The sequence below is a fragment of the Alternaria alternata genome, assembly GCF_001642055.1.
Source record: "Alternaria alternata strain SRC1lrK2f unplaced genomic scaffold CC77scaffold_3, whole genome shotgun sequence".
In the NCBI taxonomy this organism is placed as follows: Eukaryota; Fungi; Ascomycota; class Dothideomycetes; order Pleosporales; family Pleosporaceae; genus Alternaria; species Alternaria alternata.
This window is the reverse complement of record NW_017306192.1, coordinates 157,952-184,726: the sequence shown is the minus strand read 5'-3', so window position 1 is coordinate 184,726 and position 26,775 is coordinate 157,952. Positions and strand designations below refer to the sequence as shown.

At 52.1% G+C, this 26,775-nt stretch overlaps 8 protein-coding genes across 8 annotated transcripts; 3 read left to right on the top strand and 5 right to left on the bottom strand.

The window, feature by feature from the left end:
* Positions 1-38: 38 nt before the first annotated feature.
* Positions 39-5,099, bottom strand: CC77DRAFT_927542 (hypothetical protein; the record flags this gene model as incomplete). Its single annotated transcript, XM_018533997.1, has 1 exon — positions 39-5,099. The coding sequence occupies one exon, from the start codon at positions 5,097-5,099 to the stop codon at positions 39-41; it is 5,061 nt and encodes a 1,686-aa protein (XP_018389668.1).
* A 346-nt stretch (positions 5,100-5,445) lies between these two features.
* CC77DRAFT_1057472 (hypothetical protein) lies at positions 5,446-6,170 on the bottom strand (the record flags this gene model as incomplete). The annotated part of the gene is made up of 2 exons (XM_018528014.1): positions 5,446-5,946; positions 6,075-6,170. 2 exons carry the CDS (start codon positions 6,168-6,170, stop codon positions 5,446-5,448), a joined length of 597 nt encoding a protein of 198 aa, XP_018389667.1.
* Positions 6,171-6,373: 203 nt separating this feature from the next.
* Positions 6,374-7,877, top strand: CC77DRAFT_507955 (6-phosphogluconate dehydrogenase C-terminal domain-like protein). The gene is made up of 2 exons (XM_018531962.1): positions 6,374-7,330; positions 7,392-7,877. Exons 1-2 carry the CDS (start codon positions 6,503-6,505, stop codon positions 7,806-7,808), a joined length of 1,245 nt encoding a protein of 414 aa, XP_018389666.1. The 5' UTR covers positions 6,374-6,502; the 3' UTR covers positions 7,809-7,877.
* Positions 7,878-8,342: 465 nt separating this feature from the next.
* On the top strand, positions 8,343-10,381 carry CC77DRAFT_1016629 (pyruvate decarboxylase; the record flags this gene model as incomplete). The annotated part of the gene is made up of 3 exons (XM_018524246.1): positions 8,343-8,414; positions 8,469-8,604; positions 8,706-10,381. Coding segments are annotated over exons 1-3 (1,724 nt in total), but the record flags the coding sequence as incomplete, so codon positions are not given.
* Positions 10,382-10,530: 149 nt separating this feature from the next.
* CC77DRAFT_1046919 (PEBP-like protein) lies at positions 10,531-11,887 on the bottom strand. Its single transcript, XM_018527466.1, has 2 exons — positions 11,301-11,887; positions 10,531-11,226 (listed from the first exon to the last, which is right to left on the bottom strand). The coding sequence occupies exons 1-2, from the start codon at positions 11,455-11,457 to the stop codon at positions 10,631-10,633; spliced, it is 753 nt and encodes a 250-aa protein (XP_018389664.1). The 5' UTR covers positions 11,458-11,887; the 3' UTR covers positions 10,531-10,630.
* A 264-nt stretch (positions 11,888-12,151) lies between these two features.
* Positions 12,152-17,349, bottom strand: CC77DRAFT_1028162 (hypothetical protein; the record flags this gene model as incomplete). Its single annotated transcript, XM_018526426.1, has 12 exons — positions 12,152-12,605; positions 12,658-12,908; positions 12,962-13,146; positions 13,200-13,653; position 14,517; positions 15,534-15,737; positions 15,792-16,153; positions 16,205-16,529; positions 16,581-16,697; positions 16,749-17,024; positions 17,076-17,217; positions 17,268-17,349. The coding sequence occupies 12 exons, from the start codon at positions 17,347-17,349 to the stop codon at positions 12,152-12,154; spliced, it is 2,853 nt and encodes a 950-aa protein (XP_018389663.1).
* Positions 17,350-21,363: 4,014 nt separating this feature from the next.
* On the top strand, positions 21,364-24,403 carry CC77DRAFT_981151 (nicotinate-nucleotide diphosphorylase; the record flags this gene model as incomplete). Its single annotated transcript, XM_018536073.1, has 5 exons — positions 21,364-21,743; positions 21,789-21,844; positions 21,898-22,586; positions 23,186-23,533; positions 23,595-24,403. Exons 1-5 carry the CDS (start codon positions 21,573-21,575, stop codon positions 24,401-24,403), a joined length of 2,073 nt encoding a protein of 690 aa, XP_018389662.1. The 5' UTR covers positions 21,364-21,572.
* An 80-nt stretch (positions 24,404-24,483) lies between these two features.
* Positions 24,484-26,483, bottom strand: CC77DRAFT_1016623 (MFS general substrate transporter). The gene is made up of 3 exons (XM_018524245.1): positions 26,047-26,483; positions 24,835-25,912; positions 24,484-24,778 (listed from the first exon to the last, which is right to left on the bottom strand). Exons 1-3 carry the CDS (start codon positions 26,223-26,225, stop codon positions 24,557-24,559), a joined length of 1,479 nt encoding a protein of 492 aa, XP_018389661.1. The 5' UTR covers positions 26,226-26,483; the 3' UTR covers positions 24,484-24,556.
* Positions 26,484-26,775: the final 292 nt, after the last annotated feature.

Below are 26,775 nucleotides of genomic sequence, written 5' to 3'. Positions count from 1 at the left end.
CATCAATTCCCGCCTCAATCCTCCCTGATATACGCACACTACTGGAAAGCTCCCCTAATCTTAGCATAAAGCTCTGTATCCAGGAAATTGTAATTCGGATCGCTGAAACAGAAAGGCGCTCGTAGGAGCGTTTCAGCCGTAGGACGCTCCATGGGATCAATAGTGAAGCAGTCGTACATGAAACTCAGTCCCTCTACTCCAATCACCCTGGACACATCTTCGGGGATGGGAGGAGCCTGGTTCAAGCTACCGAGCTTGTAAATGGCACCAATGGCTTCTTCCTTGGACCACGGACGTTTACCAGCAAACATCTCCAGGACAACGCAACCCAGAGACCAGATGTCGACCTTGGCAGAATACCCTTGGCCCTGGGAGCGAATCACTTCGGGAGCCATCCAGAAGACGGAGCCTTGCATGCTGTTTGTCACGTCATTGCCGTAGATATTGTCGCTCTTCTTGGATATGCCAAAATCAGAGATTTTGCATGTACCGTCCAGGTCCAGCAGGATATTGTCGGCTTTGAGATCGCGATGAAGAATGCCTTCACGATGGAGGTATGAAAGGCCGAGCAGAGTCTGCCGTGTGAGTGAAGAGACAACAGACTCTTCAAATTTGCCGTGCTTGCGGATGCAAGACCCTACACTGCCACCAGAAATGTATTCGAGAAAGATAGAAATGCTGTACTCTTTGCGTTCGCATCCGAGGTACTGCACAATGTTGGGGTGGTCAAGATGCTGCATGGTATCGATCTCTTGATCCAAACTCTTCACAAGTTCTTTGATCTTGTCTTTATCGGACCCAGCGGCTTTGGCGTTGACCTCGACTTGTTTGACAGCGATAAGCTCTCCGGTGGTGATGTTCATACCAAGGTAGACGCGACCAAATGTGCCTTTGCCGATGAGTTGACCCTTCATCCATTTGAATGTTGGCTGCCGCGACGGGACACTTGGTAGATGATCTTGAGGTATCGTTTCCATGACGAGGCGCGAGCCGCGTTGAGGTCGTACTTGCTCAGTTCTGGCATTGAACATCTTCGTCGACTTTCGTCTGACAATATCGCCACCATTGCGAAGCGTAGCAACTCGCGATGGACCAGCACCAGCATGTGCCTGGCCTGGGAGTGGCCTCTTGTCGAGTGGCTGGTATTGTGATTTCACCACTTCACGAATGGATTTGGTACGGCCCAGGCCAGCGCCCGACTTTCTCATGTTTCGCTGCGCGATACTCTGCAATCCGGCACCACCACGAGTGAGGGGCTGATTGACAGGAGTGGGCTCGACCGGCGCAGGCTGGGAGTCGTTGACTGGCTCAGCGGCGCCATCCGCATCCTCTTCCTCAAGCATAGGTTGGTCGAGGTTGACATTCGGGAAGAGCTCGTCAAGGTGTTCCACGAGGGCTTCAGCTGGCGGACGGTTTGCCCAAACATCGCTAGCGAAGGATTCACGACGCGAGAACTTGTTTGTATCATTCGGGGAGTCGGTCCAGGTTGCAGATGCAGCCGACTCAGGATGGAAGTCGCTTGGCTGCGAGTCACGATCCCCAGTTGCGCTCTGCTCAGCGGACTTCTCCGTAACTTGTGCTAATGAGTTCTTTGACCGTTGTGTCTTAAGTGTAAGGTTTGGCCGTTGGCTACGGGAGTTGTTTCTAGTGATGGGTGTGTTCTTCGCAGGTGTGGGCGGACCAGCTCGTCCTGCGAGCGGCGCAGCGAATAGACCATCATCGGAATCATCATCCTCGGAATCCAAAGGTTCAAGGTTTGGTGACTTTGTAATAAACGACACTCGTGCTTCCTCAAAATCGTGAGTAGGGCCATATATAGATACCCTTGATGGCTCTCTACTCAGTGTGGACTCTGGGGCTTGCGCTGTGTGAGGGCTTCGATTCGGTGAGCGAGATCGTTCGTCTCTTAGTCGTGTCACTGCCGGGTCGGGCATTGCGAGGGTAAGGCCTGGCCTCTCATTTGACGTATCGTCTCCGAAAGCTTCCTCATAGTCAGGTATTCTGAAAGGTATATTCCCCTTGCTCATTGTGAAATCGCCGGGACTGCGAGGTGACCCACCTGGACTATTCCTGCCAGAGCCGGATCTAGCTCCGAATCCATTGTCCTGCAGTATCTGTTGCGATGGTCGAATACTCTCGGGTGAGCCTTCCTCCTTTGAAGGCGGTTGCTGACCCTTTGGTTGCGGTGCGCGGTTCGCTGCTCCAATTCCCGCACCAAGATTACCAGCACCGATGATGGCGGCAGCAATGCCTCCCAACCCACTTGCACCTTGTGGAATGGCTTTGCGCTTTTCTGACTGTGACTCGGTTGATCTTCGCTTGTCTTGACCATCGTCACTTTCAGGCCATGAGCCACGGTTCTTAGCCCTTGACAACGAATTAGCCTTCAACAGCGTGCTGGTATCGGCAGGTACCGGTGGTGGTTCTCTTAGAGGAACGAGTTGCTTTGGCTTCCCGTCGAATTGTTTCTTCACGTCCTCGTAAGGAGAGGCGCGGGGCTCATCAAAGTCAACAATGCGTTGGCTTCGATAGCTGAGGTTATCACTCGAAGTAGGGTTCAGATCAGGACTGTGTCCATTGATCTTTTGGAAACGACTCCTCAAGTATTCATCCTGTTTCCGCTTGGTTTCCTTCCGATGCTCCTCAGCAGCGGCTTCTAGCAGCTTCCGCCGTTCCTCTTCAGCCAAGTCATCACGCGGCTCCCACGCAGACTCTGCAGGCCTGTCGACCGGGTTGTTTGGCACAGGCTCAGTCTTCTCTGCCATCTTACGAAGAGCTGCACTTCTGTCGGCGACTAGCGTAGACTCTCCAGACTTTCCACCTGGGGAGTCTAGCTGGGAGTCGGCGTTGAGTCGAGAGTATGCATCTTCATCGATAGACCTGGCAGCTGCATGAGGAAGCGAAACTCCTAGTCCGGCAGAGGGAGGTACGGCTCCCTCTTGGGGTATCTTGACAAAGATCTTGAGCTCGCCAACTCGGTTTCCGTATTGCGACCGAGCCTTCAGCAACTTGGAGTCTGACAGAGGATGATCGTGCTCTTGCTGTCCGGGTAGTGTAAGATGCAACTCTACACCAGGTATATGGCTCAATCCCTGACTCAGCTCTTCACAACACACAGTCCGTAGAGATGATGCTGAGTCTACATTGGTGATGTCAATAAGGCGGTAGTTCCAGCCATCCGGTGTTACGAAAGCGTATTTACGGTCCTCTCTCCCAGATGCACGGGTGCGACCCGCTGCTCGGTTGTCAGAGTCTGTCTGAGCTGATCGTCTCGAAGGGGGCCGCTCGTTCAAAGATGTTTCGCTTGAGTTCATGCCAGACTTTCCAAAAAGGGAGCTGCTTGGATGAGTACGATGGCTTGCCGGACTGGTGGGCGAATCAAGACTGGTGTCATCAGGAGATGGGTGATTCTCCTTCTTTCGCCCACCCATGATCTTTTTGAAGAAACCTTTCTCATGGTCCTTAGCACTAGTCGGCACCTCCATATCGTATCTTGCCAATCCGGTGCCTGGCCGTGAGCCTTCGTAGCCGTTCTTCCGGTTCTCATTCCGGCTGTCAGACCGGTTCTCGAATGACCTGCCCGAGGGTGGACCGGAGCCAGTATTAGCGAACGTGGAGTTTATTGATTCGGTGCTGTTGACGCGGTTGTGAGGAGAGTAGTAGCGGGATCCGTTGTTATTCAAACCCGCGCTGAGCTGCCCCCCATTAGTAGCAAGGCGGGCTGATGATAAGGCTGGGCTTTGCTGTGGACTTGCTTGGCGATAGTTTGTCGCACCCAGAGAGGATGGCCCAAATTCCGAGGATGCGTTTGGGCTGTGCCGGACAGACTTTGGATCGAGGCCCTGGAGGACTTCTCTTGAGTAGGGACTGCGTGCCGGTCCCTCTGAAAAGTCTGGAGTCGGACCAAGGCCTGGAACTGTGAAATTGCGCTGCTGTGTAGAGATACGTCTGGGTGGATTTGTGCTGCCACCAGGCGAATGTAATAGCAACTGGCGACCAGGGCTCTCCTCGCCGTTGCCGGCTGTGGTTGGTGTCGATCCAAAATCCATGCCCCGAGTGCCAATGTAGGGTGAATTCTCGACAGTGCCCTCTGTTCCAGCGCTCGTCATGCCAGTATCAGATCGTTGCGGTGCTGCCCGAGGATTGGCGGTGGTGCCAGTCTCAACAATGGAGCGTACAAGTCTACGCAGCTTGCGGCCCTCGTCTCGCTCTCTGTTCTGGTCCCATCCAGTCCCACTTGCGGTGCATTGCTTGGCCAGCTGCGGAAAGATGACCTGATGCATCATGGCTACGTTGCCTTTGCTACCATGGCCGCGGCCAATATCCAAGAACTTTGAGCCTTCAAGACCCAATGTCCTGAATGTTTCTTGCCAGTCTCGTGAGAAATTGTTGCTCGCTAGCCAATGTTGTACACGTTCAGCGGGCCAATGCATCGAGTGGTCGTGGGGAGATATGGGCGTGGTGCCGTTGCTTTCGGAGCGGTGGTAGACGCTGCCATGGTTCTGGACCATTGGGTTCTGTAGGGTTGCGGTTGGCGGCCCAGAGGAGTCGTAAACCTGAGCTCGTTCGGTGGGTATATTGAGGTGATTGCGACTGCTGGGCGTCTGGGGAATGTTGAAGCCGTTGTTGGAGCCATATTGCACGCTTTGCACGCTCTCGAGGAGGCTGCTAGAGAAGGCCTGGGCCGACGTGTCGGTGTTGGCGGAGTAGTTGTCGTCCCTGTAGTAGGGCTCGGGATAGCCTCCTCGCGAAGTGTGCAGTGGAGGTATGCCTACGCCGGGACCAAACGACTCGCCGCCGGGGATGTATGTGGCTGACGTTAGAGGGGGTTCGCGCTCGTGCTGGATTTGTTGAGGCGGAGGCCCTGGGGGAGGGGGGATGTTGTGAGGGTAATTGCGATACTGGCCCGGGTCGTAGCCTTGCTGCTGGTACTGGGGTCTTGGGGGACCCCAGTTGTTGGAAGCATGCGGGGGCGGCGGGATGGGTATGCCCCCCAGGCTGCCGTAGTTGGTGGGCCGTGGCGGCGGCGGGGGAAGGGCAATGTGGCCGGCGGGCGTGCTCGAGGGCTGGGGCGGCGGAGGGGGGATGTATTGATGCATAGCTGGGCCGTCGAGGTACGGCTGCTGGCGGTGCGTGGTGAGTGGGTCGGCAACAGTATGCGCCCTCGCACGCGGACTCGTAGAAGGCGCGCTGGCGCCGCCGGGGGAGAAGGAGGGATATGGCGAGCCGAGATTGCTCAGGCCCAGAGGCTGGAGCGACGACGAGGGCGACGAGGTGACGCTGGGGATCTCAGGCAGCGGAAGATTGGTGTGCGGGATGCGGTTCGGGCGAGGCCCGCGACGGGCAGCAGGGTCCGAGGGATTGGAGATATTTGACGCGGAGCGCTGTCGAGGCTCTTGGGTCATGTCTTGACCACGGCACGGCGGTGGAGGCTCCTCGGATGGGTCAGAGGCCAAGGTCCGTCACATCACGACATGCCTGGGGGAGCCAGCTGCCAGACGTGGTGGGCTCCTTGGGCTCCTTTGTCGGTGTCGATGCAAGTTGCGCGGGTGGGTCCCAGGACCAAGGCGACAGGTCGAATACGGGATACGAATCGCGGAGCCGTTGGGACGAACGGGGGGTGAACGATGGAGTCTGGAGGTCAGAAACGCGGCGCCTGCGCTTGCGTCGACGAGGGCGCTTCGACGAGGGCGGATGCGCTTGGCCGTCGCAGCAAAGATGGGATGCAACCACGGCGCGGGAGATTGCGAGGGCAGCGGGGGCAGCGGCGAGGGCAGCGGCGACAACAGCAACAGCAGCAACACAACGACGAGGGGCAGCGACTGAGCGACCGAGTGCGCCGGCGTCCAGATGCTGCCTGAGGGTCTGGCGGTGGTGAGAGCTACGGCCCGCGCACGGGCCAGGCGTGAAGCCGGCACCGTGATTTGCTGGACGCGCCTCTGAACTCTTGCGCTGTCAGCCGTTGCACCCTTCTCGACCCGCCTCTTGCACGCTGTAACTTTCAATGCGCATGGATCATTACGTAGCCACCGGAGAGACACCGTCGCGAGCCCACTTGCCGTGTTTCATCTCACACGAGCACGTGGCGGTGCTGGCCTCGCACCGCCACAACTGCTGCTGCACTCAGTCGAGCCAAAGAAGCCAAAGAAGCCAGCGCGCAAGCTATCCATCGTGCCCCGTTAGTCAGGTACTGACTGGCCCGGCTATCTGCTCCCGAGCACCACCTTTGCTCGTATCAACGTAATGTCTAATTTCAATCTTCAGCTCCTTTCGCCCTCTCCGTCGCACTCACAAAACTTTGTCTTCCGCTCTAAGTCTCGGTAAATTCCTGCAAATACCATTTCCCATTTCTCGTAGTATGTTTTGGTGGGGCAAGCGGTTAGTCGACAGGGCCAACCCTCCCTCCAACCTTGGCCGCAGAGCGCACAATGTACATCTACCAGCATCACGACCAGCTGGACGTCTTGTCTTGGAGCACCTTCACTGATTGGCAAGTTTCGATATGGCGATATTTCGGCGTTTTGGTCCTGCTATAACAGTACCTCGAACGGGCCAGCTTGTTCGTTCCTGGTGTGGTCAACTTGGCCATTTTCAAGCTGGCACATTGGAGTGCACGCGACTTGCTCTTACGAGGCCTGTGCAACATCGCGGCATCTCAAGCACCCAAGCCACCCCACGCATTCATGTCCTGGGCCTAGGAAGTGTCGGCGCTTTCACAGCCCACTCGCTTGCTGAGATACCTGCAAGACTAGCGGTAAATTTACTGCTCCATCGTCCCTCTCTTGTGCAAGACTATGTGCAAAATGGAAACAGGATCCGATTGAAGACGCACCAAGGCCAGAATGTAGCTCAGACGGGCTATGACTTGGAGGTGTTGCACGGTAAAACCTGGCACTTGATGCAGGATTCGCGCACGTATGGGGCTGCTGAAATATTGCAGTCAGTAGGAACCCCAATCGATGAGAACATCGGGGACCTTATCGTGTGCGTCAAGTCTACCCAGACGGTTGCAGCCCTACGGCCTCTTCTACCCAGACTTTCGCGCGAGTCCAACGTTATGTTTCTGCAGAATGGCGCAGGCATGATCGAAGGCGCAAACACATTCCTTTGGCCTGATCCGCATGTGCGACCAAATTACGTTACGGGAGTGATATCGCACGGCATCACTCTGAACCGACCCTTCGATATCACTCACACGGGGCCTGCAGCTACATCAGTAGGACCAGTCCCTCGAGAAGATGGCGACACAGCTCAACCGCTTTCGCGGCTGCTAGACATTCTACCTCTTGCGCACCGTCTGAAATGTCAGGCTTATTCATGGCCCACTATAGTGAGTGTCCCTGTACAAGCTTCACGCGAGGCACACACTGACTTGGTACACCCACCTCCAGCTTCAGGTCCAACTAGAGAAGCTCGCCTGCAACGCGCTCAGCAACCCTATCTGTGCACTCGAAGACGCAGTGACTGCCTACATCCTCAGCATTCCAGAAACCAACATGAGACTCATGCAGGAAATCTCATCCGTCATCCTCGCTCTGCCTGAACTACAGGGTGTGGAGGGTGTGAAGGAGAGATTTTCGGCGAAATCTTTGCACCACACGGTAATGGATATCATTAAGAAGAATAGAGCAACTACGGTGAGTATGGTGTGGGACATGAGAAATAGACGAGAGACGGAAATCAGATACATCAACGGGTACTGGGCCAGACGTGGAAGGGAAGTGGGTGTAAGAACACCATTGAATGACGAGCTGGTGGAGAGAGTTCAGGAAATGACTGCAGATAAGCTGCGGGGAGCTGGGTCGTGATCTTCACGTTCTGATGTATGATTAGCAAAATTCAGACTTGGATGAATGTTGGGATTCTGCTGTGGATAGACGGGTGATGATGCAGATTGACCAAATACATGTGGATGGAGTGGTACGGCCCACGAGGCGCCCCGCTTTCAAATGTCTCGATTCCACTCTGACCAACAATCTCGTGCTTGATACAAGTTATTTCCACGCCGCGATAACAGTGTTAGTACGAAGAAAATCGTGAGCGTAAACGAAGCCTCGAGCTGCAAGCGCACGCATTCGGTAGCAAGACCACGCCGCAGATCTGATACCTCACGCCACCTGGGCTGACAAACAGCGTGTATGCAGCGCGTCGCGTTACTATGGTGCAGTGTCCCACGTCCACCCGATGCACTCGCACGAGACGCGCCCAACAATGGCGCTGGCCGGTAAAGACCGGACATGACCTCATTGCCATAAACTTCGCGGACCCTTCTTAAAGGTAGCTGCGCCCAACAGCCACCATCATACCAAATAAACTACTTTCTTAGCATCAAAGCTTCAATTATCTGACAGCTCGGCAATATGGCACAGGATCTACGCTCCCAGGATATCAAAAACCCAATTGACGTTGCAGAGGTGAGTCGTGTGGACTGAACACGCATGTGAGAACGTGCTAATTGACCGACGCAGTACCTCTTCCGTCGACTTCAACAAGTTGGAGTCGAGTCAGTGCACGGTGTGCCAGGAGACTACAACCTCGTCGCACTCGACTACATTCCCAAAGTCGGCCTGAAATGGGTCGGCAACTGCAATGAGCTCAATGCTGGTATGTAAAGCTCGTCCTTGCGCTACCAGCGGCTCGCTTGCGGGAGCGACCGAAGTCGATCCGCCCGCCTCATACTATATATATACTGACGATTACTATAGGCTACGCGGCAGATGGCTACGCAAGAGTCAAGGGCATCTCTGCACTGGTCACGACTTTTGGTGTTGGAGAACTCTCGGCAGTCAATGCTATCGCTGGCGCTTACTCCGAATACGTACCCATAGTCCACATCGTCGGCTATCCATCGACTGCATCACAGAAGAACGGAGCACTGCTACACCACACTCTTGGAAATGGCGACTTTACTGTTTTCTCGAGGATGTCCAAGGAAATCTCATGTGCTGTTTCCATGCTGAACAGCCAACACGAAGCAGCCATGCTCATCGACAACGCCATCCGGGAATGTTACCTAAAGTCGAGGCCCGTCTACATATCTTTGCCTAGCGATATGGTGACGAAGAAAGTCGATGGCGATCGCCTCAACACACCACTGGATCTGGAATATCCACAGAATGACCAAGAAGCCGAAGACTATGTTGTAGATGTGGTCTTGAAATATCTACATGCAGCAAAGAACCCTGTCATCCTTGTGGATGCATGTGCTATCCGCCACCGAGCGTTGAAGGAAACTCACGACCTCATCAAAAAATCAGGCATCCCTACATTTGTTGCACCAATGGGAAAGGGCGCAGTGGATGAGACGCTACCCAACTATGGTGGTGTATACGCCGGAGACGGTTCCAACGCTGGTGTGCGGGAACGCGTTGAGTCGTCGGATCTTGTTCTCAGCATTGGTGCTATCAAATCCGACTTCAATACTGCAGGCTTCACCATTCGCATGTCTCAGCTGACCACTATCGATCTACACAGCTACGGATGCAAGGTACGCTACTCGGAATACCCGGGTGTAAGAATGAACGGCGTTCTCTCCAAGGTTACAGCAAAGCTAGGAAAGCTCAACATTGAGTCCGGACCTAACCCAAACAACAACATTCCAGAGAAGGAGACCGCATCTACTGAGTCGTCGATCAAGCATGCCTGGTTTTGGCCAAAACTCGGTCAATGGCTGAAGAAGGACGACATCCTCATTACCGAGACTGGCACCTCTAACTTCGGTGTCTGGGAAACTCGCTTCCCAACAGGCGTCAACGCCATCTCACAAGTCCTCTGGGGCTCTATCGGATACGCAACTGGCTCCTGTCAAGGTGCTGCTCTTGCCGCCAAAGAATCAAACATCAAGCGCACTATACTCTTTACAGGTGACGGCTCTTTCCAACTTACAGCACAAGAGGTCTCGACTATGATCCGCAACAAGCTGGCTCCTATCATTTTTGTGATCTGCAACAAGGGTTATACAATTGAACGGCTCATCCATGGATGGGAGGACTCCTACAACGACGTTCAGGAATGGAAATACAAGGACATTCCCCGTGTCTTTGGTGCCGAAGAAGGCAGTGTCCTTACATACCGGGTCGAGACAAGGGAGGAAGTTGAGAAGCTGTTCCAGGACGAAGAGTTTTCTAGTGGTGAGACGCAGAAGATGCGGTTCGTCGAGTTGGTCATGCCGTGGGATGATGCACCGGCTGCGCTCAAGGCGGTTGCTGAGGCTGCGGCTAAGACGAATGCTAGTGCTGAGTAGACGGTATAAGGAGGGGTTTGCAACTAATAGATGGTGTCAGGAAAAGACTTGGATATAGGATATGGCATTAGGCACGGTTCTCTTCTCTTCGTATGAATAATGACAATATAGCCCTACTCAAATATAATCTTACATACGTCACTGGCTTCATGACTCGAAATTTGCTTCGAACATGTAGCAGAGAGCAATTACAAGTAAAGCAAATTGATTTATACAGGTGCACAAAATGGAAAGTGATAACAGAAGCGTACGTTGTTGATTTGTATGTATTTCAACTATCGTTCCTTCGTAAGATCTCCGTACTGTCTTCATGTATCGACCAGGTCTTATCGCCTCGTGCTCTCAATATTATATCATTACGTTTACTTTCTGACCTCCAACTCTTCTTTACAAAGCGATAGCAAAGACAACCGCCACCACTGTCGTGCTCATTGCCGCCCAAAACGTCCTACCGGCGATCATCATGCCACTCGCATCACCCGAAGCAGCACCGCCAGAGTCTGCACCATCCCCTGTTGGGCTCGGCCTCGGGGGTGGGAAGCTTGTGTTTGTGGGCGTCTCAGTAAGGTTCTGCACTGTAATCCAGGTCGCGGCAATTCCGTTTGTCAAATTCGCGTCAGCCGCGAACTGGCTAACGTTGAAGCCCACCCTGTTGTCTGCTAGATCGTCGTACATGGAGGGTATGCTAAAGTTGCGTGGCTGTGCCATCAGGATGAACGTGTAACTGTGCGGGATATCGCCGACAGGAGGCGAGGGCTGAAGGTACGGGACGGGATTATCCGAGGGGATCACAAGCGGCGATCCTGTTGTGTTGGCAGAAATGGGCACGGAGCGTGTTACATTTGTGGCAATCCAGTGGACGAGTTGGACGCGCGAGTTGTTACGGGGTACGTCGAGGTCCACCATGAGGAGGACGCATCGGCCGGGGCCTTGCTCGTCGGCGAACCATACTGGGGACGAGATTGTCGGGGGTTGTGCGGTTTCTGGTGATGGTTATCAGCTTGGAGTTGCAGGGAATCAGGTCGACTGCGCCGCGACGACAGAGAATGAGACATACCAGGACGGGGAATCAGCTCTCCACCAGGCGACACGGTATTGTTCCCGTACATGACCGTCAAGTTCTGGGAAACCTGGATGGGAAACCCAGGTGCCGTCGCCGCCGTCGCAACACCCGCCAGCAGCGCAGTGGCGCTCAGAATGGTCTTGGTGAACATATTGGTCGTCGTCTTGGTCGGTGTTGTTGTTGTCGGTCGTGGTGGTGTGTTGTGTTGCGCCGTGAGGGCAGTCGTCGCTTGATGATGCGAAAAACGAAGGAGCGTGCGCTGCTTCTTTAATTCGTGTCTTGGACCTGCGCAAACTGCAAGAACCTGGTGGATGTTTCGTAGCTAAGGGCCTAATTCCGAGTACCCGAAGTGACAGCTCCAGATGTCGTTCATGACGTTAACCAAGACTTGGTCAAGGGCCGGCCTTGTTCGGGGTTTAGGCCAGGGCGGCATCCCGGCACAACTCACCTGAGCGCGAGCGCTGATTTGATTGCCTGAGGGCCCGTCTTCATGCCGTAGTCGGGGTTATAAACACGACCGCGCTGGTCGCCTTGTGCTCATGAGCCGTTGGACCTTTGGTCGGAGCAATTGACTCCTGCACTGGTGTGTGTTTTCATCATGTTCGCGCCAGTCTAAGCATGCGCCGTTATCTTTGGCCGCAACACGTGCTCGCGTAGTTGAGGACCACAGCAACGGATACCGGCAGAATGCCCATGGCTATTCATTCAGGCCGCCCTCAAGGCGTGCACGATTCCTTAAAAATAAACCACGCATGGATAAAGTGTGCCTGCAATTCGTCTATGCTCTATGTTTTAGAAGGCCTGTCTTAGCTCATGCTACTCAAAACACTGCTCATTGCCTGTCCCTATGATCGACTGATCATATGGTCTCGTGCAGGGCCAACGCCAATCCACTTGACCTTCACTCCGACAAACTTCTCAATGTACTCGATGTAGTTCCTCGCCTGGACGGGCAGGTCGTAGTAGCTCGTTACACCAGTTGTAGGCTTTTTCCAGCCAGGCAGCGTGTCGTACTGTACTTCAACTTGGCCAAGTATCTCGATGTTCGCAGGGAAACCTTCGAGCACTTCACCGTTGTACGAGTAGGATGTCGCAACTTTGAGTTCGTCAAAATCGTCGAGGACGTCGAGCTTGGTGAGGTTGATGGCGGTGTAGTCGTTGCAGGCGTGCGAGTGCTTGACGACAACAAGGTCGAGCCAGCCGCAGCGGCGCTTGCGACCGGTTGTGACGCCAACTTCGTGGCCTACCGATTGGAGCTTCTCGCCCAGCTCGTTCAGCTGCTCAGTAGGGAAGGGTCCGCTGTCGTACGTTAGACTACGTTGCTCGTTTTTGGACAGTAATATGAACTCACGATCCGACACGTGTGGTGTAGGCCTTCACTACACCGATGACCTCCTTCAGTGACCGCCAGCCCAAGTTGAGACCTGTGATGACACCTCCAATACCTGTGTTCGATGATGTGACGAAGGGGTATGTTCCGTAGTCAATGTCTAGCATCAGCGCGTTCGCACCTTCTACTAGAATCTTAGCGTTCTTCTCCTTGGCCGATGCGAGGAGTGGGATCTGGTCGACGACATAGGGAGCAAGCTTCTCGCGCAGAGTCTACTCATACTGTTAGCCTTCGCATCGCAACATGCAATGCCGCCATGACTAACCTTGTACTGCGCAATCTCCGCATCCACGTCGTACTTGAGCAGATCACCGTATCGCTTCTGGAATCCCGAGGCTAACCTCCTGAGCTTCGTCTCGAAGATCTGCTCGTCGAACAGATCGCACATGCGGAGACCGCTCCTGGTCATCTTGGTGCTGTAGGTTGGGCCAATACCCTTCTTGGTTGTGCCTATATCCCACAATTAGCACTGGTGTCCCTCGCTATGCGCGTATGTTCCTCACCAATCATGCCACCACCCAGTTCCACTTCTTCCAGACCATCCACCTTCTGGTGGACGTCGAAGACGACATGTGCTCTGTCCGAGATGAATATCCTTCCTTCAGTGTTCAAGCCATGTTTCTCCAGCGCCTCCAATTCCTTGAAGAAGCTCGGCACGTGGACGACGCAGCCACTTCCGATGACGTTGATGCAGCCGGGGTTTACAAGACCACTGGGGAGGATATGGAAATCGTACGTCACGCCGTTCGCGACGATGGTGTGTCCGGCGTTGTTACCGCCTTGGGCGCGGCAGCAGATTTGCGATTCGTGAGCGAGTATGTCGGCGAGCTTGCCCTTGCCTTCGTCGCCCCATTGGGCCCCGAGCACAACGGTAGTTGTCATCGTGAGAACGAGGAACGAAGAAAAGGGAATGGACGGGGCGGCGGGTGGGTTTTCAATTGCCCATGGAGAAGCGGACTTGGCCGAGTTAGTCACAAAGTCCAATAAAAAGATTTGCGCCGTTGGACGTCGCAATCAGCGCGTTGAAGCACCGTTAGACTCAGCGCGAACGGATAACTTAGGCCGAATTCGCTTACGCCGATGAGGGGTGGCTCACATTTCACGCGCTGAGCGATCTCACGACTCAATTGCTCGTTGCCAGTGTTCGGCGTTATGTTTCTTTTACCATCTTCGTACCCCACCATACCCCACCATACGACACAATGCCGCAATTTTCAGCACGAGCCAATGACGCATGTACCTCAGCCTTAACCCTATCCTTCTCAGTTTGTGCTAGACTACCATAATCACGATGGATAATCTGGTGAGACAAGACTACATTGGCAGCGAGAAAGATGCATTGGAAACTACCTAATCAAGTGCTCTTTCGCTTTCTTTGCAAAACACGTATCCAGCTACCAGAGGTCAAAGTTCCATCTCCACTTGTGGCTTAACCACGCCAAACAGCTGGACCTGGTGGCTGATATGTCTCAGGGGCTGCCGTGTACTTGTTCAGATCTACGAGAATCCCTGGGTCGTTGCTTCTGCAATCGCGTGTTAGTGTATGCATACATTACACGCTACTTCAACTTACTTGTATGCGCCAGGCAATGCAACAAGAGGTCCAGGGACCCCGCTTCCTCCCTCGGTAATTTTGATCTGCGAGCAGGCGAGGTAGAACTGCGCTTTGTTGGCTTGCATAGCCATGTGTAGTGCTATGTGTTCAACGCGAAGCAGGTACTCGCCCGCGGGTGTCGTAGCAGGAATTGTTGTGTTGGGAGTAGTATACTCATCTACAAAACACTATTAGGAAATGGTCAGATTCTAAAGGGATGACATACTCTGTCCTGGCCAGCTCATCTGCTTCTGCGCATTTACGCTCGGCATCGTAGTGCTGATCTTGAACCACACTGCGCCACTCCCATCCCAACTCTTTACATCCTTGCCGTCTGGAACCTTTGCAAGATAGTATTGTGTCGGTCCTGGGTGGTTGACTTGTTGCGTCGAGATATAGTGGACGGTTGACCCGGCTGGCACAATTGCAATATTTGGCGCGGTTTTGGAAGTGTAGCAGCGAATGTCAGCAACGGTGGGGTTCTACACGAGAAGTGAGTGTAATAAGTATGCGATAGTAAAGAAAGTTGTGATCATCGTAGATTACCTCAATGCCTTGCTTGGTATTTGCGTTCTTGGTCTCGCGGGTCGAAGACCAGTCTTTATCCTCTGGCTTTCCTTCTATAACGAGACGTGGGAAAGTATCTGTTCATGTGAACTTGCATGAAGAACATTTGATAAAATTGGCTTACAGTGTGCCTGTACTACAGTGGCGACAGCCAGAATTGTAGCGAGTACATGCATAACGGGCGATCGGATCATACACAATGTGAACGGTTTTTGCTTTTACCTCGATATCTTATATGTGGTCCATCGTCAGAGCTATACGGACGACATACCAGCTGACTCGAGAACTTTAGATATATGAGCTTGGCTATATCGAAGATACTAATGTAACCTATTGGACACAGCAAGTATATTACAATATGCCAATGTCGATGAAGCGACCAATAGACATCGGCCTCCGTGTATGTCATATGCTAGAATCCGACATCTGCCGGCACAGAGTGAGGGCATAGCTGAATCATATATCGTCGCAAGCCCGACACCAGATTTCACAATCACAATGCGATTATGTAGACATTTTGATCACCCATAGGTTGTTGTACAAGTCTTTAGAGAAAAGTTGAATTCCCATATGGCACGAGTCATGCCGCTACGCTAACATCGAGCAAAGTAAAACGAACGAAATGTTGAGGTCGTGTCGAATCGTGAGCATGCACATCTAGTGCATGTAGCGGAACTCAGGGTGTCTGTATCCGAGGTCCTTGATCTGAGCAGCGGTTTTGCCAACCAGACGGTGGTCTCGCTTGCCCAGGTCGCGTTGCTTGTTCTCCCACTTGCAATAAAAGATTCCGAAAGTGGCGAGAAGGCACACGCAGATCTGACCAGCCAAGTTGATAGTATGACCTGTCGGATACCTTGGTGCATCCTGACTGGTATACGTCCTGCGATATGTTAGCTACATGTTTCAATCGTAACTGCTCTGTAATTTGACGTACCAGGTCGCAAGAATACCTCCAGCGGTACCAAGCGTGACCACGTAAGCAGTCGAGACTGAGCGGACAGCAGGACCTGCTGCATTGTTTGCCGCCCACGCGAGGAAACCAGGACCACCTGGAAACGCGCCAATAGTGATAAGGAAAATACCACCGTATCTGACGTTCGGGTCGGTAGCCCATCGCATAATAGAGAAGCCCGCAATAGCTGGGAGCGTAAAAATGGCGAGGTAGATACCACGGCGGTTGGTCTTGTCCGAGACGAAGGCCACTGCAATGGCAATCAGGCACGCGCATACATAGGGAGGTACTGAATAAAGTTGAGACTTCGTGGCCGTCCAACCAAGATCCCTGAGAATAGTGGGCTAGAAGTGTATGTTAGTATATAGAACTGTCCTGAACGAATATTGGCTTACCATGAATAGAGAGATACCCTGCACGGTGATGTTGATAAAGAAGAAGCCAAAGGCGCAGAAGTAGTTTGTGATGTTCATCACAGCCCTCTTCACATGGTGGACTTCCGTCTTCTCATTTTCATCGGCTCCACTCTTTAGCACAAGTCGCTGGGTAGCGATCATCCGCTCGCGCTCGTTTAAGAACCAGCATTCTTGTGGGCTGCGAGGCATGAGGAAGGGCGCTCCAAGGCCGACGAGTACGGTAAAAAGTCCTTCGAAGAAAAAGATATTACGCCAGGTATGGATGATCATGCCCGAAGCTCCCCATGGCGGAATGCGAGCAAGACTGTCACTGAGTCAGAACCTCGAAATGTTAGAAAATCTGTGGCAAACTTACACAGTGGCGAGTAGTCCACCAAAAGCTCCAGCCATGGAGGCTGCAGAAACGTAAATACCGATGCGGAACAGGAGCTCGTTGCGCTTGTAAAAGCATGTGATGAAGAATGCAAGTCCACTATGCAGCGATCGTTAGAAAATGCTAGGTGCAGTACGAGAAAATACTTACGGCATTACACCGCCTTCAAAGACCCCTAGAAAAGCTCTTGCAACTAGCAATCCTCCAAAGTTATGCACAAAAGCGCTGCAGAGTGATACCAAGCCAAATCCGCACACAAGAAGCGGCAAATAGTACTTTGGGCCGAGTTTCTTCAGAAGAATGTTGCTGGGTACTTCGACAAACATGTAAACAATGTAGAATATCGAAGTCACCCAGTTGAAGCGGACACCCACGAGGTTCAAGTCCTCGGCCATACCCTGAATGCGTGCATTTCCAACGTTTACACTATAAAGGTAGTCAGCAAACAGCTTTTGTGTGTAGTGAAACGGTCCGTACCGATCAAGAAAGCATAGCAGATATAGAAAGGTAGTGAGCGGCACGATCACTCGATCCAGTTTGCGTCGGACCTTCTTCTCTTCCTCGGGCGTCCAGGTAAACTCGCCATCAGTAGACCGGTCGCTTCCGTTGGCCTCTTCAACTACCAAACTTGTTAACGTTTGACTAAAGCAAGACTGCCCAAAAACATACAAAGAACATTATCTCCCTTCTCCATCTCAGCAGGGGTGCGATTCAGACGTGTCCCCATCGATGCCAGTCCCATTTGTGCCATTTTGATGAAGCTGGATTCCGAGGTCGAGATTCAGAGTCAGCGAGGCGAAATCTCTTCGTCGTTGTGCTGTAGCCCCACACGTTCCGTAAGTCTGGGGAAAGGAATCTGGGGAAGAGCACAGCCCATATAAGAACGTAGGATGCGTCCCGATACCCGATTAGCTCACTTGTCGCACAACCGTGTATTGGGGCGCAAGTCGAGAGCCAGGAAAGAGGAATCGGCAGTTACTTCGCAGCCTCCAGAGGAAAGGAATACAGCGCCATATCTAGCTCGATGTCCGCTCCACTACGCTCTTATCCTGTTCAAGCTGGCGGCTTGATTGAACAGGGTGCGAAGTCGGTGCGGAAATTTTACCGAGTCGACACAGGAGCCCTACACAACGCCGCATAATTGTTAACGGCCTCCTCTTTGGCTGGTGTGTTGCGGGGCTCTTTCTTGGCCGACATGGGATTGACTCGTGGAGCATGCGAGTGTGGCGGGAAGATGCATTCATTGTGGTCATTTTGAAACGCCATGCTTGGCGAAGCGGGACGAGAACTTTGGCGTTGCTAGCAGCTCACAACGGGTTTCGGCAGTTCTTCTCTCTCTTTTCAAAGCTTCTCAAACATGCTAAGATGTCGCAGTTACAGGAGTCGTCCTTGGGTCAGACTAATTTCGACTGGGCGGACTGCGGTCAGATTACGGGCGTACCTACTGTGCAGGAGGACTTTACCCACAGGCTCTTCTGGACAAGCCGTACATGAACAATTCTTCTCCCGCCAGCCCGAACAGGTGGATTAGTATTTGCTGCATATCTGCACATATGCACAGCAGCACTGCGTGCGGTGTATATTACTCAGGTGTTCGGTATGTTTTCGTGTAGTAATCGGGGACATCCAGCAGCGGTGCCTCTGGCTTTCTTATACCACACGTCATAATATGCCGATGCGCATGGATAGTAAGGCCCCTGCGACCTCGGAATTCACCCGATTCCTTCGACAGCGTCTGTGTTGTATACTGGTTTCCTTGTCTGTCCATGGGCGACGCAATATCGCATTCTACTAATGCGTCCGGAGCAAGTCGATATTTCTGAACTTCTCAGTGTGAGCGTGCGCGATAGGGTCACTCAAGTGGGCCACCTGCATGCTCGCATCTAGACTGTTCCGGCTCGGTTCAGAGTAGTGGCTGCGACATGTGACCAGTCTGCTATATCGATAGAGAACGAGGTTACAGAAACGTGCGCGATAGTCCTCGGTAACAGAAGCTCTCTATAGAAAAGGTGAAGTGAGACGAGTGTTGGCGGCATGGAACAAGAAGCTAGGGTCCAGCAGTCACCGCCACGTGGATGGAATCTTGGAAGGTAGGGTACGAGCTATCGACCTAGAAAAACGGCCACTTCGAAGATGAATATGATGTTGCATCAACACCATACAGGATACCGAACTTTTTGCAGAATCTCGTCTCAACGGCACGTTGTGTCCACGACCTACGACTCCACAGTTTCAACGCAATGACAACCGCTTCCCCTCATAACCCCATAAATCTCCACAGCCGCGCACCGGGAGGAATGTCCCTTCTCAGCAGCACTATCTCTGGCGTCCCCATCTCGTATCCACCAACTCCTTGATCACCTCTCTAAGCCCATCCGGTCTTCCCGACGTGTCACTTAGATCTACCCTTGGAGTCGACGATAGCTGTGTGGGCGTTTGTGGCTTCTCCGGCTTTACATTCGGTACCTGCTGCGTCACGGCAGTCGCCTCGAACGTATGAATATCCTCGGTTGCGGCTACTTAGTCCCGTGACCGCTCCTGAGCATCGCCTCGAGAATCTGAGCATCGGCAACGTCAGCTCTCCCTGCCTCGCCGGATTGCTCTCCTCTATCCACAATGCTACTTTGCGGTACGATCAAGCGACGATTCTGAGACCCGGCTTATATAATGCTGTTTTCTTGCAGATCGATTTCTTCCTCGGAATCCTATTCATTGTGCTTTAGGAAAGCTGTGCGTAACTTCCTCCCAGAGCTAGAAGATTACAATATCTGCAGCTGTGGTCTATTCGTCGATTTCTCACATCAACTCACTCTGTCTGTGGGTTCATTTCTCACTTGTCTTCAGTCGTCGTGCTCTATTCATGCATGCCTGGTCTCGTCCATTCACCCTCTCGATTTATGCGCTATTTGAGCTTCGGCAGCATGATCTTTAGTCAATCGTGTGTAGGGTTCGATATCTTTGTTTCGACCTTGCGAGTGCAAATGAACGTCATGGTAAAGTATATGTGGGTACAAACATTCATGCATACTGGTCTTGAGCCTTTCCCCAGTTAGGGTCACTCTTCCTACATTGAGCCTTCTGTCCTTTTCTGTCACGTTCCTGGCCAATACGACGTACTAGGAGGTATTTACATGAGTAGTGCTTTGTTTTGTTACCCTCTTCAGTCTCTTTGCATCTCTCATCATTGGAGATGAAATTGCTCCTGGCCTTATGATTACAATCGTACTAAGCTGCGAGACTAATGCACATAACTGGCGATACGATCTGATGCTTGGAATCATTGGCGAATCTACGCTGCAACCAAGATATATACGACACCCATGGCCTCATACACAGACCTTGAATCAATACTCGACAATGATTAAGGACACGTCAAAGGTGTGTCGCTAATAGAGCATTGAAAGCACCAGTACTACTATGTGAAGCATTATCATCATAGCCGACAGTGTGTCGTTCAGAAAAAATTTACTACAGGTTTTAGTATAAAATCTTGGTGTTTGCTTCGCCGTCCTTGTCCATGCTCCGTACATCATCTGTGCATAGCCACCACTGAGCGTTTTTCTGACATACTCAGCTGCCAACTCCCTGAATGAGCCCAAGATGTGCACAACATACCGTGTGTACTTCTATTGTGGACACCTCAAATCCACGACTACTCACGAACACTCCGGGGTCGAATGCACACTCAACGAAGCAAGAAGCATTACAATCAACAAGAAGTGCAAGCGCTGCATAACACGAACGTCACAGCGAAATGTACGACTGAACGGTATCTTGGATGGCGCAGAAGTACCATCGATAGTCAAAGCCGGAGACGAAGGTGCTAATACTGGCAATGATTAGTATTATGGATGTGTGGATGCCTGAGTCGACGTGCCTCACAGTCCGGTGTTTTACAAAAGGCTACGGGTGGTACAGGTGGTGCGTTGGATCCTATAATCGGATTTTTTTTTGAATTCGAGTCAAGATCTTACATCTTGTATTTACCAAGATATTGCCATACCTGCACTACAACATGCCTGACTCCTCTAAATTGCCCAATCCACATAAGTGTGTCGTCTTGGGTGGAGTACCTGTATAGTCAAGAGAGAAGTCTGGCGGCAATGCTGTAGTGATGTAAACTCAGCTTGCAAACATTCATATCTCTTTCAGTCTCAACAACAATTACAGCACATAAGTGACAAGCACGCGTTGTCTATTACACCAAGCGCACAACGCCTTCATCTCCTCTTTGTGTTGTATTGAGGGCATCAAGACCGGCCAGTGGATAGCGCTTGTGTCGCCGTTATCCAAACAATTGTAGCCGGCGTTACCTCTACACCACTCTGTCTATCTGCACCAGCGTCCTCGTCGCAGCTGTTCACAGCACGAACATGGGCTAGAGTTGTACACAGCTATCTGCGTTCATTTTTGTCTGCGAGGACGGCGTCCTTCCACCGTGACGCCTTTGATGACCTGAAGTATCATGTCTGATGGTGAATAGCCGTGAGTTCCCGGGGCCTTGGAAGGGGCAGGCGCAAATGTTGCTATCAACTCGCGACAGGATCCCGACGCATACAGAATGACCTAATGATATGTCTCTACGCGTGCTGGGAACGGCTCTTAAACTCGAAGATTATGCGGAAGAGGGCGAAGGGTTGAGGACGTATGTTGCGAAGGGCGCTGGGCAGGAAGAGCGGCGGGAGCGAATAATCATGTCTTGGAGGGGGGACGCGAGGAGGAGATATAGCCGCCATAAGACATGCCCTCGTACAAGTGGCAGGTGGAATGCGCGTATGTGACAGCGACGTGTAGAACGCAAGACTGCCTCGCAGGATCCGATGCGCGGCCGCTTAGGGCCGGCTACTATCGATAAGTTCCGACGGATGTTCCGATGAACTCACCACTCTAATCCAAAGCCGCCCTCTGACTTGGATACTGCGCTGTTCAGGCCACATTACAACCATATCACGACACATCTCATCTCCCATCAATATGGCCAAAGTTGAGGGCGCGCCAGCACACGGTGCTGTAGCCCACCTCCTACCACAAACGTACAAGCGATTGGTCTCGGAATGGCTCGAGGAGGACACACCGAGCTTCGATTATGGTGGCTTCGTTGTGGGCGAGGAAATATCTGAGGCGAAATTGCTAGGGAAAAGTGAAGTGAGTGTCAGCACCCTTCGTGGTGGTCTTAGCTAACATTGGCAGGGCATAGTTGCAGGCGTCCCCTTCTTCGATGAAGTCTTCCGGCAACTGGGCTGCACGTGCGTCTATCATAGTGACTCACATTGTCAGATCTGGTATTGACGTTTGATAGTGTGGAATGGCACGTCAAAGAAGGTGCCTCTTTCCAACCTGTAACTCACTGCGCCACGGTACGCGGCCCTGTCCGCCACCTCCTTCTCGGTGAGCGAGTGGCTCTCAATACGCTCGCCCGTTGCTCCGGTATCGCCACCAAGTCTAATCGTCTACTTACCCTTCTACGTGGAGCTGGCTACCCAAATATTCTCGCCGGTACCAGGAAAACTACACCAGGTTTCCGACTCGTGGAAAAGTATGGCATGCTAGTGGGTGGTGTGGATGCGCATCGAGTTGACCTGAGCGCGATGACGATGCTGAAAGACAACCACATCGTCGCTGCAGGAAGCATCACCAACGCCGTAAGAGCTGCTAAAGCGGCGGGTGGTTTCGCAATCAAAGTTGAAGTCGAATGCCAATCATTCGACGAAGCAGATGAGGCTATCGCCGCTGGTGCTGACATCGTCATGTTGGACAACTTCACTCCTGAGGGTGTTCAGGTCGCTGCCAAAGACCTGAAAGACAAATGGGGGCGAGGTACTGGAGATAGGAAACAATTCCTTGTCGAAGTAAGCGGTGGGCTTACGGAATACAACGTCGAAAAGTATGTCTGTGGGGATATTGACATTGTAAGTACAAGCAGCATACACCAAGGAGTACCTCATGTGGACTTCAGCTTGAAAATTGTACCGAAGAGTAAGAAAGACGGTGGGGAAAGCTTAGCAGTATGATCAGAAGGTAGGTAGATATCAAATGTGAGTACGTATTTGGCATCTTGACTCTTGAGAACCGGCTGATTGACATGGACCGTGATGACAGCTATGAGAAGCCTTGAGAAATCCGCCGACTTATCTGCAATTTCTGCTCTAATACATTTCAATCACATTAGCGCTTCCAGGCGCAGCTGCTATGCACACATCGTGTCTACCATCGATCTCATTTCACATTCACATTCACCTTCACTTCTACCACTGACCTCAAAACTCATGAACGATCTTAAATATAGCGAATGGAGACCGGAATGACCCTGTTATTGTTCGCCTATATGACAAAGAAGAATGAGGAAGCTAGGGGGCAATAGACTGTTGTGCGACTGTGAGTCCAACAGCTACAGCGTTTCATTTTACCATCACAATGTCTCTTGCAGACCAACTGTAGACCACGTGCTATACTTCACGTCCATCTTCCTATCACGCAATATTAATCCCTTCAGTGGGATATAATCTTTCTTGCACCGCAAACCACGTTAGCTTTCTGAAACGCACACCTCAATCATTGCCATCCGCTTCTGCAGGACAGACGCAAAGACATGCGCTCAAGAATACTCATTACTACGGTGCTGGCCGCCCTGAGCAACGCCCACGAAGATCACCAGAGTGAAGGCGGGCAGTACACACTGACCGACGACCTCACTTACAAAAAGTTCTTCTCCGCCTTTGACTTTTTCGACGGCCCAGATCCAACCAAGGGTTTCGTCAAGTACCAGAACCAGGAGAATGCGATCAAGCAAGGTCTAGTTGGCTACCTCGAGGATACACAGTCCGTGTTCATGGGCGTTGATTACACGACCAAGGACACTGCTGGCCGCGCTTCCGTTCGCCTTGAGAGCAAAAAAAGCTGGAACCATGGCCTGCTCGTAGCGGACATCCGCCATAGTGAGTATTCCCTTACAAACTGCATGTGAGACATACACTGACTTCGTATGATCGTCTCTAGTGCCCGCCTCTCAATGTGGGTCTTGGCCGGCCTTTTGGCTTTTGTCGTCCTCGGCAGACTGGCCCCAGGGTGGGGAAGTGGACATCCTCGAGGGCGTGAACGACTACGAAAGTAACTCTGTTACCTTGCATACAACCACGGGTTGCATGGTTGATAACTCGACATCAGCAGGAGGAGGATCTGGTGTAGCCGGCGATATCGAAGCGGCACCATTCACTGGTCTTATGTCTACAGACGATTGCGATGTTGCTGCACCAGGTCAGCTCAAGAACGTCGGATGCTCTATTCATGCTCCCGAAATCATGTCTGGTATCCAAACTGGTGGTAGCGGTAACACTGACACCGGCGGTGCTGTGCCTCTTCCCTCGTACGGAACGGAATTTAACAAAGCTCAAGGCGGTGTCTACGCTATGGAATGGAGCACCATTGGAATCTCGGTTTGGTTCTTTCCTCGTGAATCTCACGGCTTCACTGAAAATTTCTCTTCAAACACAACCCTTCCCGACCCATCTCGCTGGGGCACACCTATAGCCCACTTCAGCGGTTCCGGTTGCGACTTCTCTGAGCGCTTCCGAGATCTTAAAATCATCTTTAATATCGCTTTTTGCGGTGAATGGGCAGGCGCTGAGCGGGACAAGTCTTGTGCCAAAAAGACTGGGGTTGCAACCTGTAATCAGTATGTTCGCGATAATCCTGAGGTATTTAAGGAGGCATACTGGGAGGTTGCTGGGTTGAAATGGTTCCAGAAGGGTGCTACGCAGAAGCGTGCTTATACTCCGGTGACAAATTTCAAGGCGCAAAGTGAGTAGTTTGCTTGTTAGCTTGGTAGGTGACTCTCTATCACACTTCGCCTAGAAATCTCACATACACTTTTCACGACTGGTTCTACGTCACATAATTCGATAGTTTATACCTGATATCGTGTGCAATACCACAGTCGATTGATGGGCTTCCGCGATCCCTCAGATGGTATACCTGAACCTGGGACTATCGTCACCCATCTCAGCAATATCCTCCTCAGCCATTCCCTCGACCAAATGCTCTTCCTCGCCCTTCTCACGTCTCGAGTTGATACGTCCAAGTTGAAACCACATAACAGCGTAGCATATACAAGCAAAACCCACCATGGCCATAGTAATTCCATGGCCCTTGATAAAGCGAGGTCGATCCGCTGTAGGATATATCTGGTTTTCGTTAGTGTACGGTTCATAGACAGTCTAGGAGCTGAAGAGAAACTTACAAAAGCACTCATGATGCCCGCACAATTACCAATACTCAACTGCAATCCCGTTGCGGTTGTCCTCTTTCCGTATCGCGGCAGATTCGTAGGAAGCCAAGCCAATGGCAAACCAACACAAACATACAGTCCCATCGCGACGAGGAAACAACCCGCGTAGTGAACGCCAGAGCTCGCATCGCTGATCAATATGGCGTATCCAACAATACTAACCACGCCAAGCAAGATACTGTAGAATCCGCGCTTTTGCTGTTTGTCCGAGAAACGCGCAACAACCAGGTACGTAATCGCACCCAGTGCGTAACACGGAATAGTAAGGACTTGTATCATCGCGCTGCTAGCGGTGGTGTTGATCGACCTGATAATAGTCGGCAAGAAAGTAGAGTAACCGTAAAGCATGGTATCACTCCCGAACTGTGCGAAGCAGAATACCCAGACCTTCCAGTCCTTGACGCACTTCCTCACATCGTCCCAATGGAACTCTGCTGCTTTCTTGGTGTACCCAGTTTGGCGCTTGAGACGAGCTGCAGCAAAAGCCTTCTCCTCGGCAGTGAAGAAATAGGCCGTTTCTGGGGTATTGGGAAGAATGAACCAGGTTGCGATACCTAGGGCAAAAGTAGGAATTCCTTCTAATATCATGATCCAGCGCCATCCACGCAGACCGGCTGTGCCGTCCATGTGCCCAATTGCATAGGCAAGGAGACCACCGCATGCTCCAGCAAGCGCAGCGGAGACGAAGAGGTATCCGATGCGCAGGGCGAGTTCGCGTTTGGTGTAGAAAAACGTCAGGTAAACGGCCATTCCAGGGAACAGACCTCCTTCAACAGCACCAAGGAGCAGACGACATGCGATCAAGCCACCGTAGCTCTGTACGATACCAGTCAAGGTCGCGATGATACCCCACGCGACGGTGATGAATGCTATCCATCGCGAAGGCGTGAGTTTCTTCAAGACCAAATTCGACGGCACCTCAGAGAGAATGTATGTTACGAAGAGAATCGAAACTGCGGTCTGAAACTGAGAATCGTCCATATTAAGGTCTTCCTGTAGACCATAGAGTCGCGCATTGCCGATGTTGACTCTGTAGTCGCGTTAGTGGGCTTCTCGAGCGAGTCATCAACTTCCAAATTCCAAATCCATCAGAAATTGTGTTTCTTCGTCCCTATGCTCCAGTCGAAAAAGCAGTGTAACAAGCAAGAAAATCCTAAAACTGACCGATCGAGGAAACTGAGCAAATACAGCAGCATTACCACCGGGATAACGAAAAGATCAAGCTTGCGAACAATTTTTGCTTCGAAAACTGGATCAACACTTTCCAGCTGTGTGCCCAATTCATCGCTCTCTTTCTCAGCATCTGGCACCGCTGGGTCGTACTGTTTCTCGATATCGCTCATGGTGTCGTTACGCGTTCGCGTCTAGTTCCTCGGAGAATTAAAACGACGATGATCGATGATTCGACGCGAGGGGAGGCCTGTCGCGTTGACTTTGCAGTTGCAAAGCGTTGTTTGAGGAAAGTATGATGAACGAGTGGCAGCGTCCCGTGTATTATCGCGTCTAGCCAAAGGGCTGATATGTCATCCTGTCGCACTCCAACGTTTTGCCACGAAAGGGAAATGCTCATGCTTTAAATTTGTCGGCTTCGACATCGGACGAGTCTGCAAGGGCCCACTACTGGACGACAATGCCGGCGGGCAGATCTATGGCGGGGGCTGGAGCCAATGGAGCACAGAGCTAGCTGTTTGTGGTATGACGTTGACGGCTACCCTACCTGTAACACAGATATGGCCGCTGGGCAACTGATAACGAACCACACGTTTCCCTGGTTCGATTTTTGCCAATTTTCCAAGGTTGGGGGAGATGTCAGACGAAAGATGGGGGTGCTCGCGTGCCTCTTGCGTGAGGTGGTGTAGACAGTTGTCTTCCTGCTTTGACGTCTCCATCGCA

What these genes read in the sequence shown, in the direction of transcription:
- CC77DRAFT_1046919 (XM_018527466.1), bottom strand. Translation starts at nt 11,457, where the DNA reads ATGTTCACCAAGACCATTCTGAGCGCCACTGCGCTGCTGGCGGGTGTT. An exon ending in AGAGCTGATTCCCCGTCCTG is followed by an intron (nt 11,227 to 11,300) that starts GTATGTCTCATT and finishes AACCATCACCAG; the next exon opens with AAACCGCACAACCCCCGACA.
- CC77DRAFT_1016623 (XM_018524245.1), bottom strand. Translation starts at nt 26,225, where the DNA reads ATGAGCGATATCGAGAAACAGTACGACCCAGCGGTGCCAGATGCTGAG. An exon ending in TTGCTCAGTTTCCTCGATCG is followed by an intron (nt 25,913 to 26,046) that starts GTCAGTTTTAGG and finishes ACGCGACTACAG; the next exon opens with AGTCAACATCGGCAATGCGC. An exon ending in CGGGCATCATGAGTGCTTTT is followed by an intron (nt 24,779 to 24,834) that starts GTAAGTTTCTCT and finishes AACGAAAACCAG; the next exon opens with ATATATCCTACAGCGGATCG.
- CC77DRAFT_507955 (XM_018531962.1), top strand. Translation starts at nt 6,503, where the DNA reads ATGGCGATATTTCGGCGTTTTGGTCCTGCTATAACAGTACCTCGAACG. An exon ending in CTTATTCATGGCCCACTATA is followed by an intron (nt 7,331 to 7,391) that starts GTGAGTGTCCCT and finishes ACCCACCTCCAG; the next exon opens with CTTCAGGTCCAACTAGAGAA.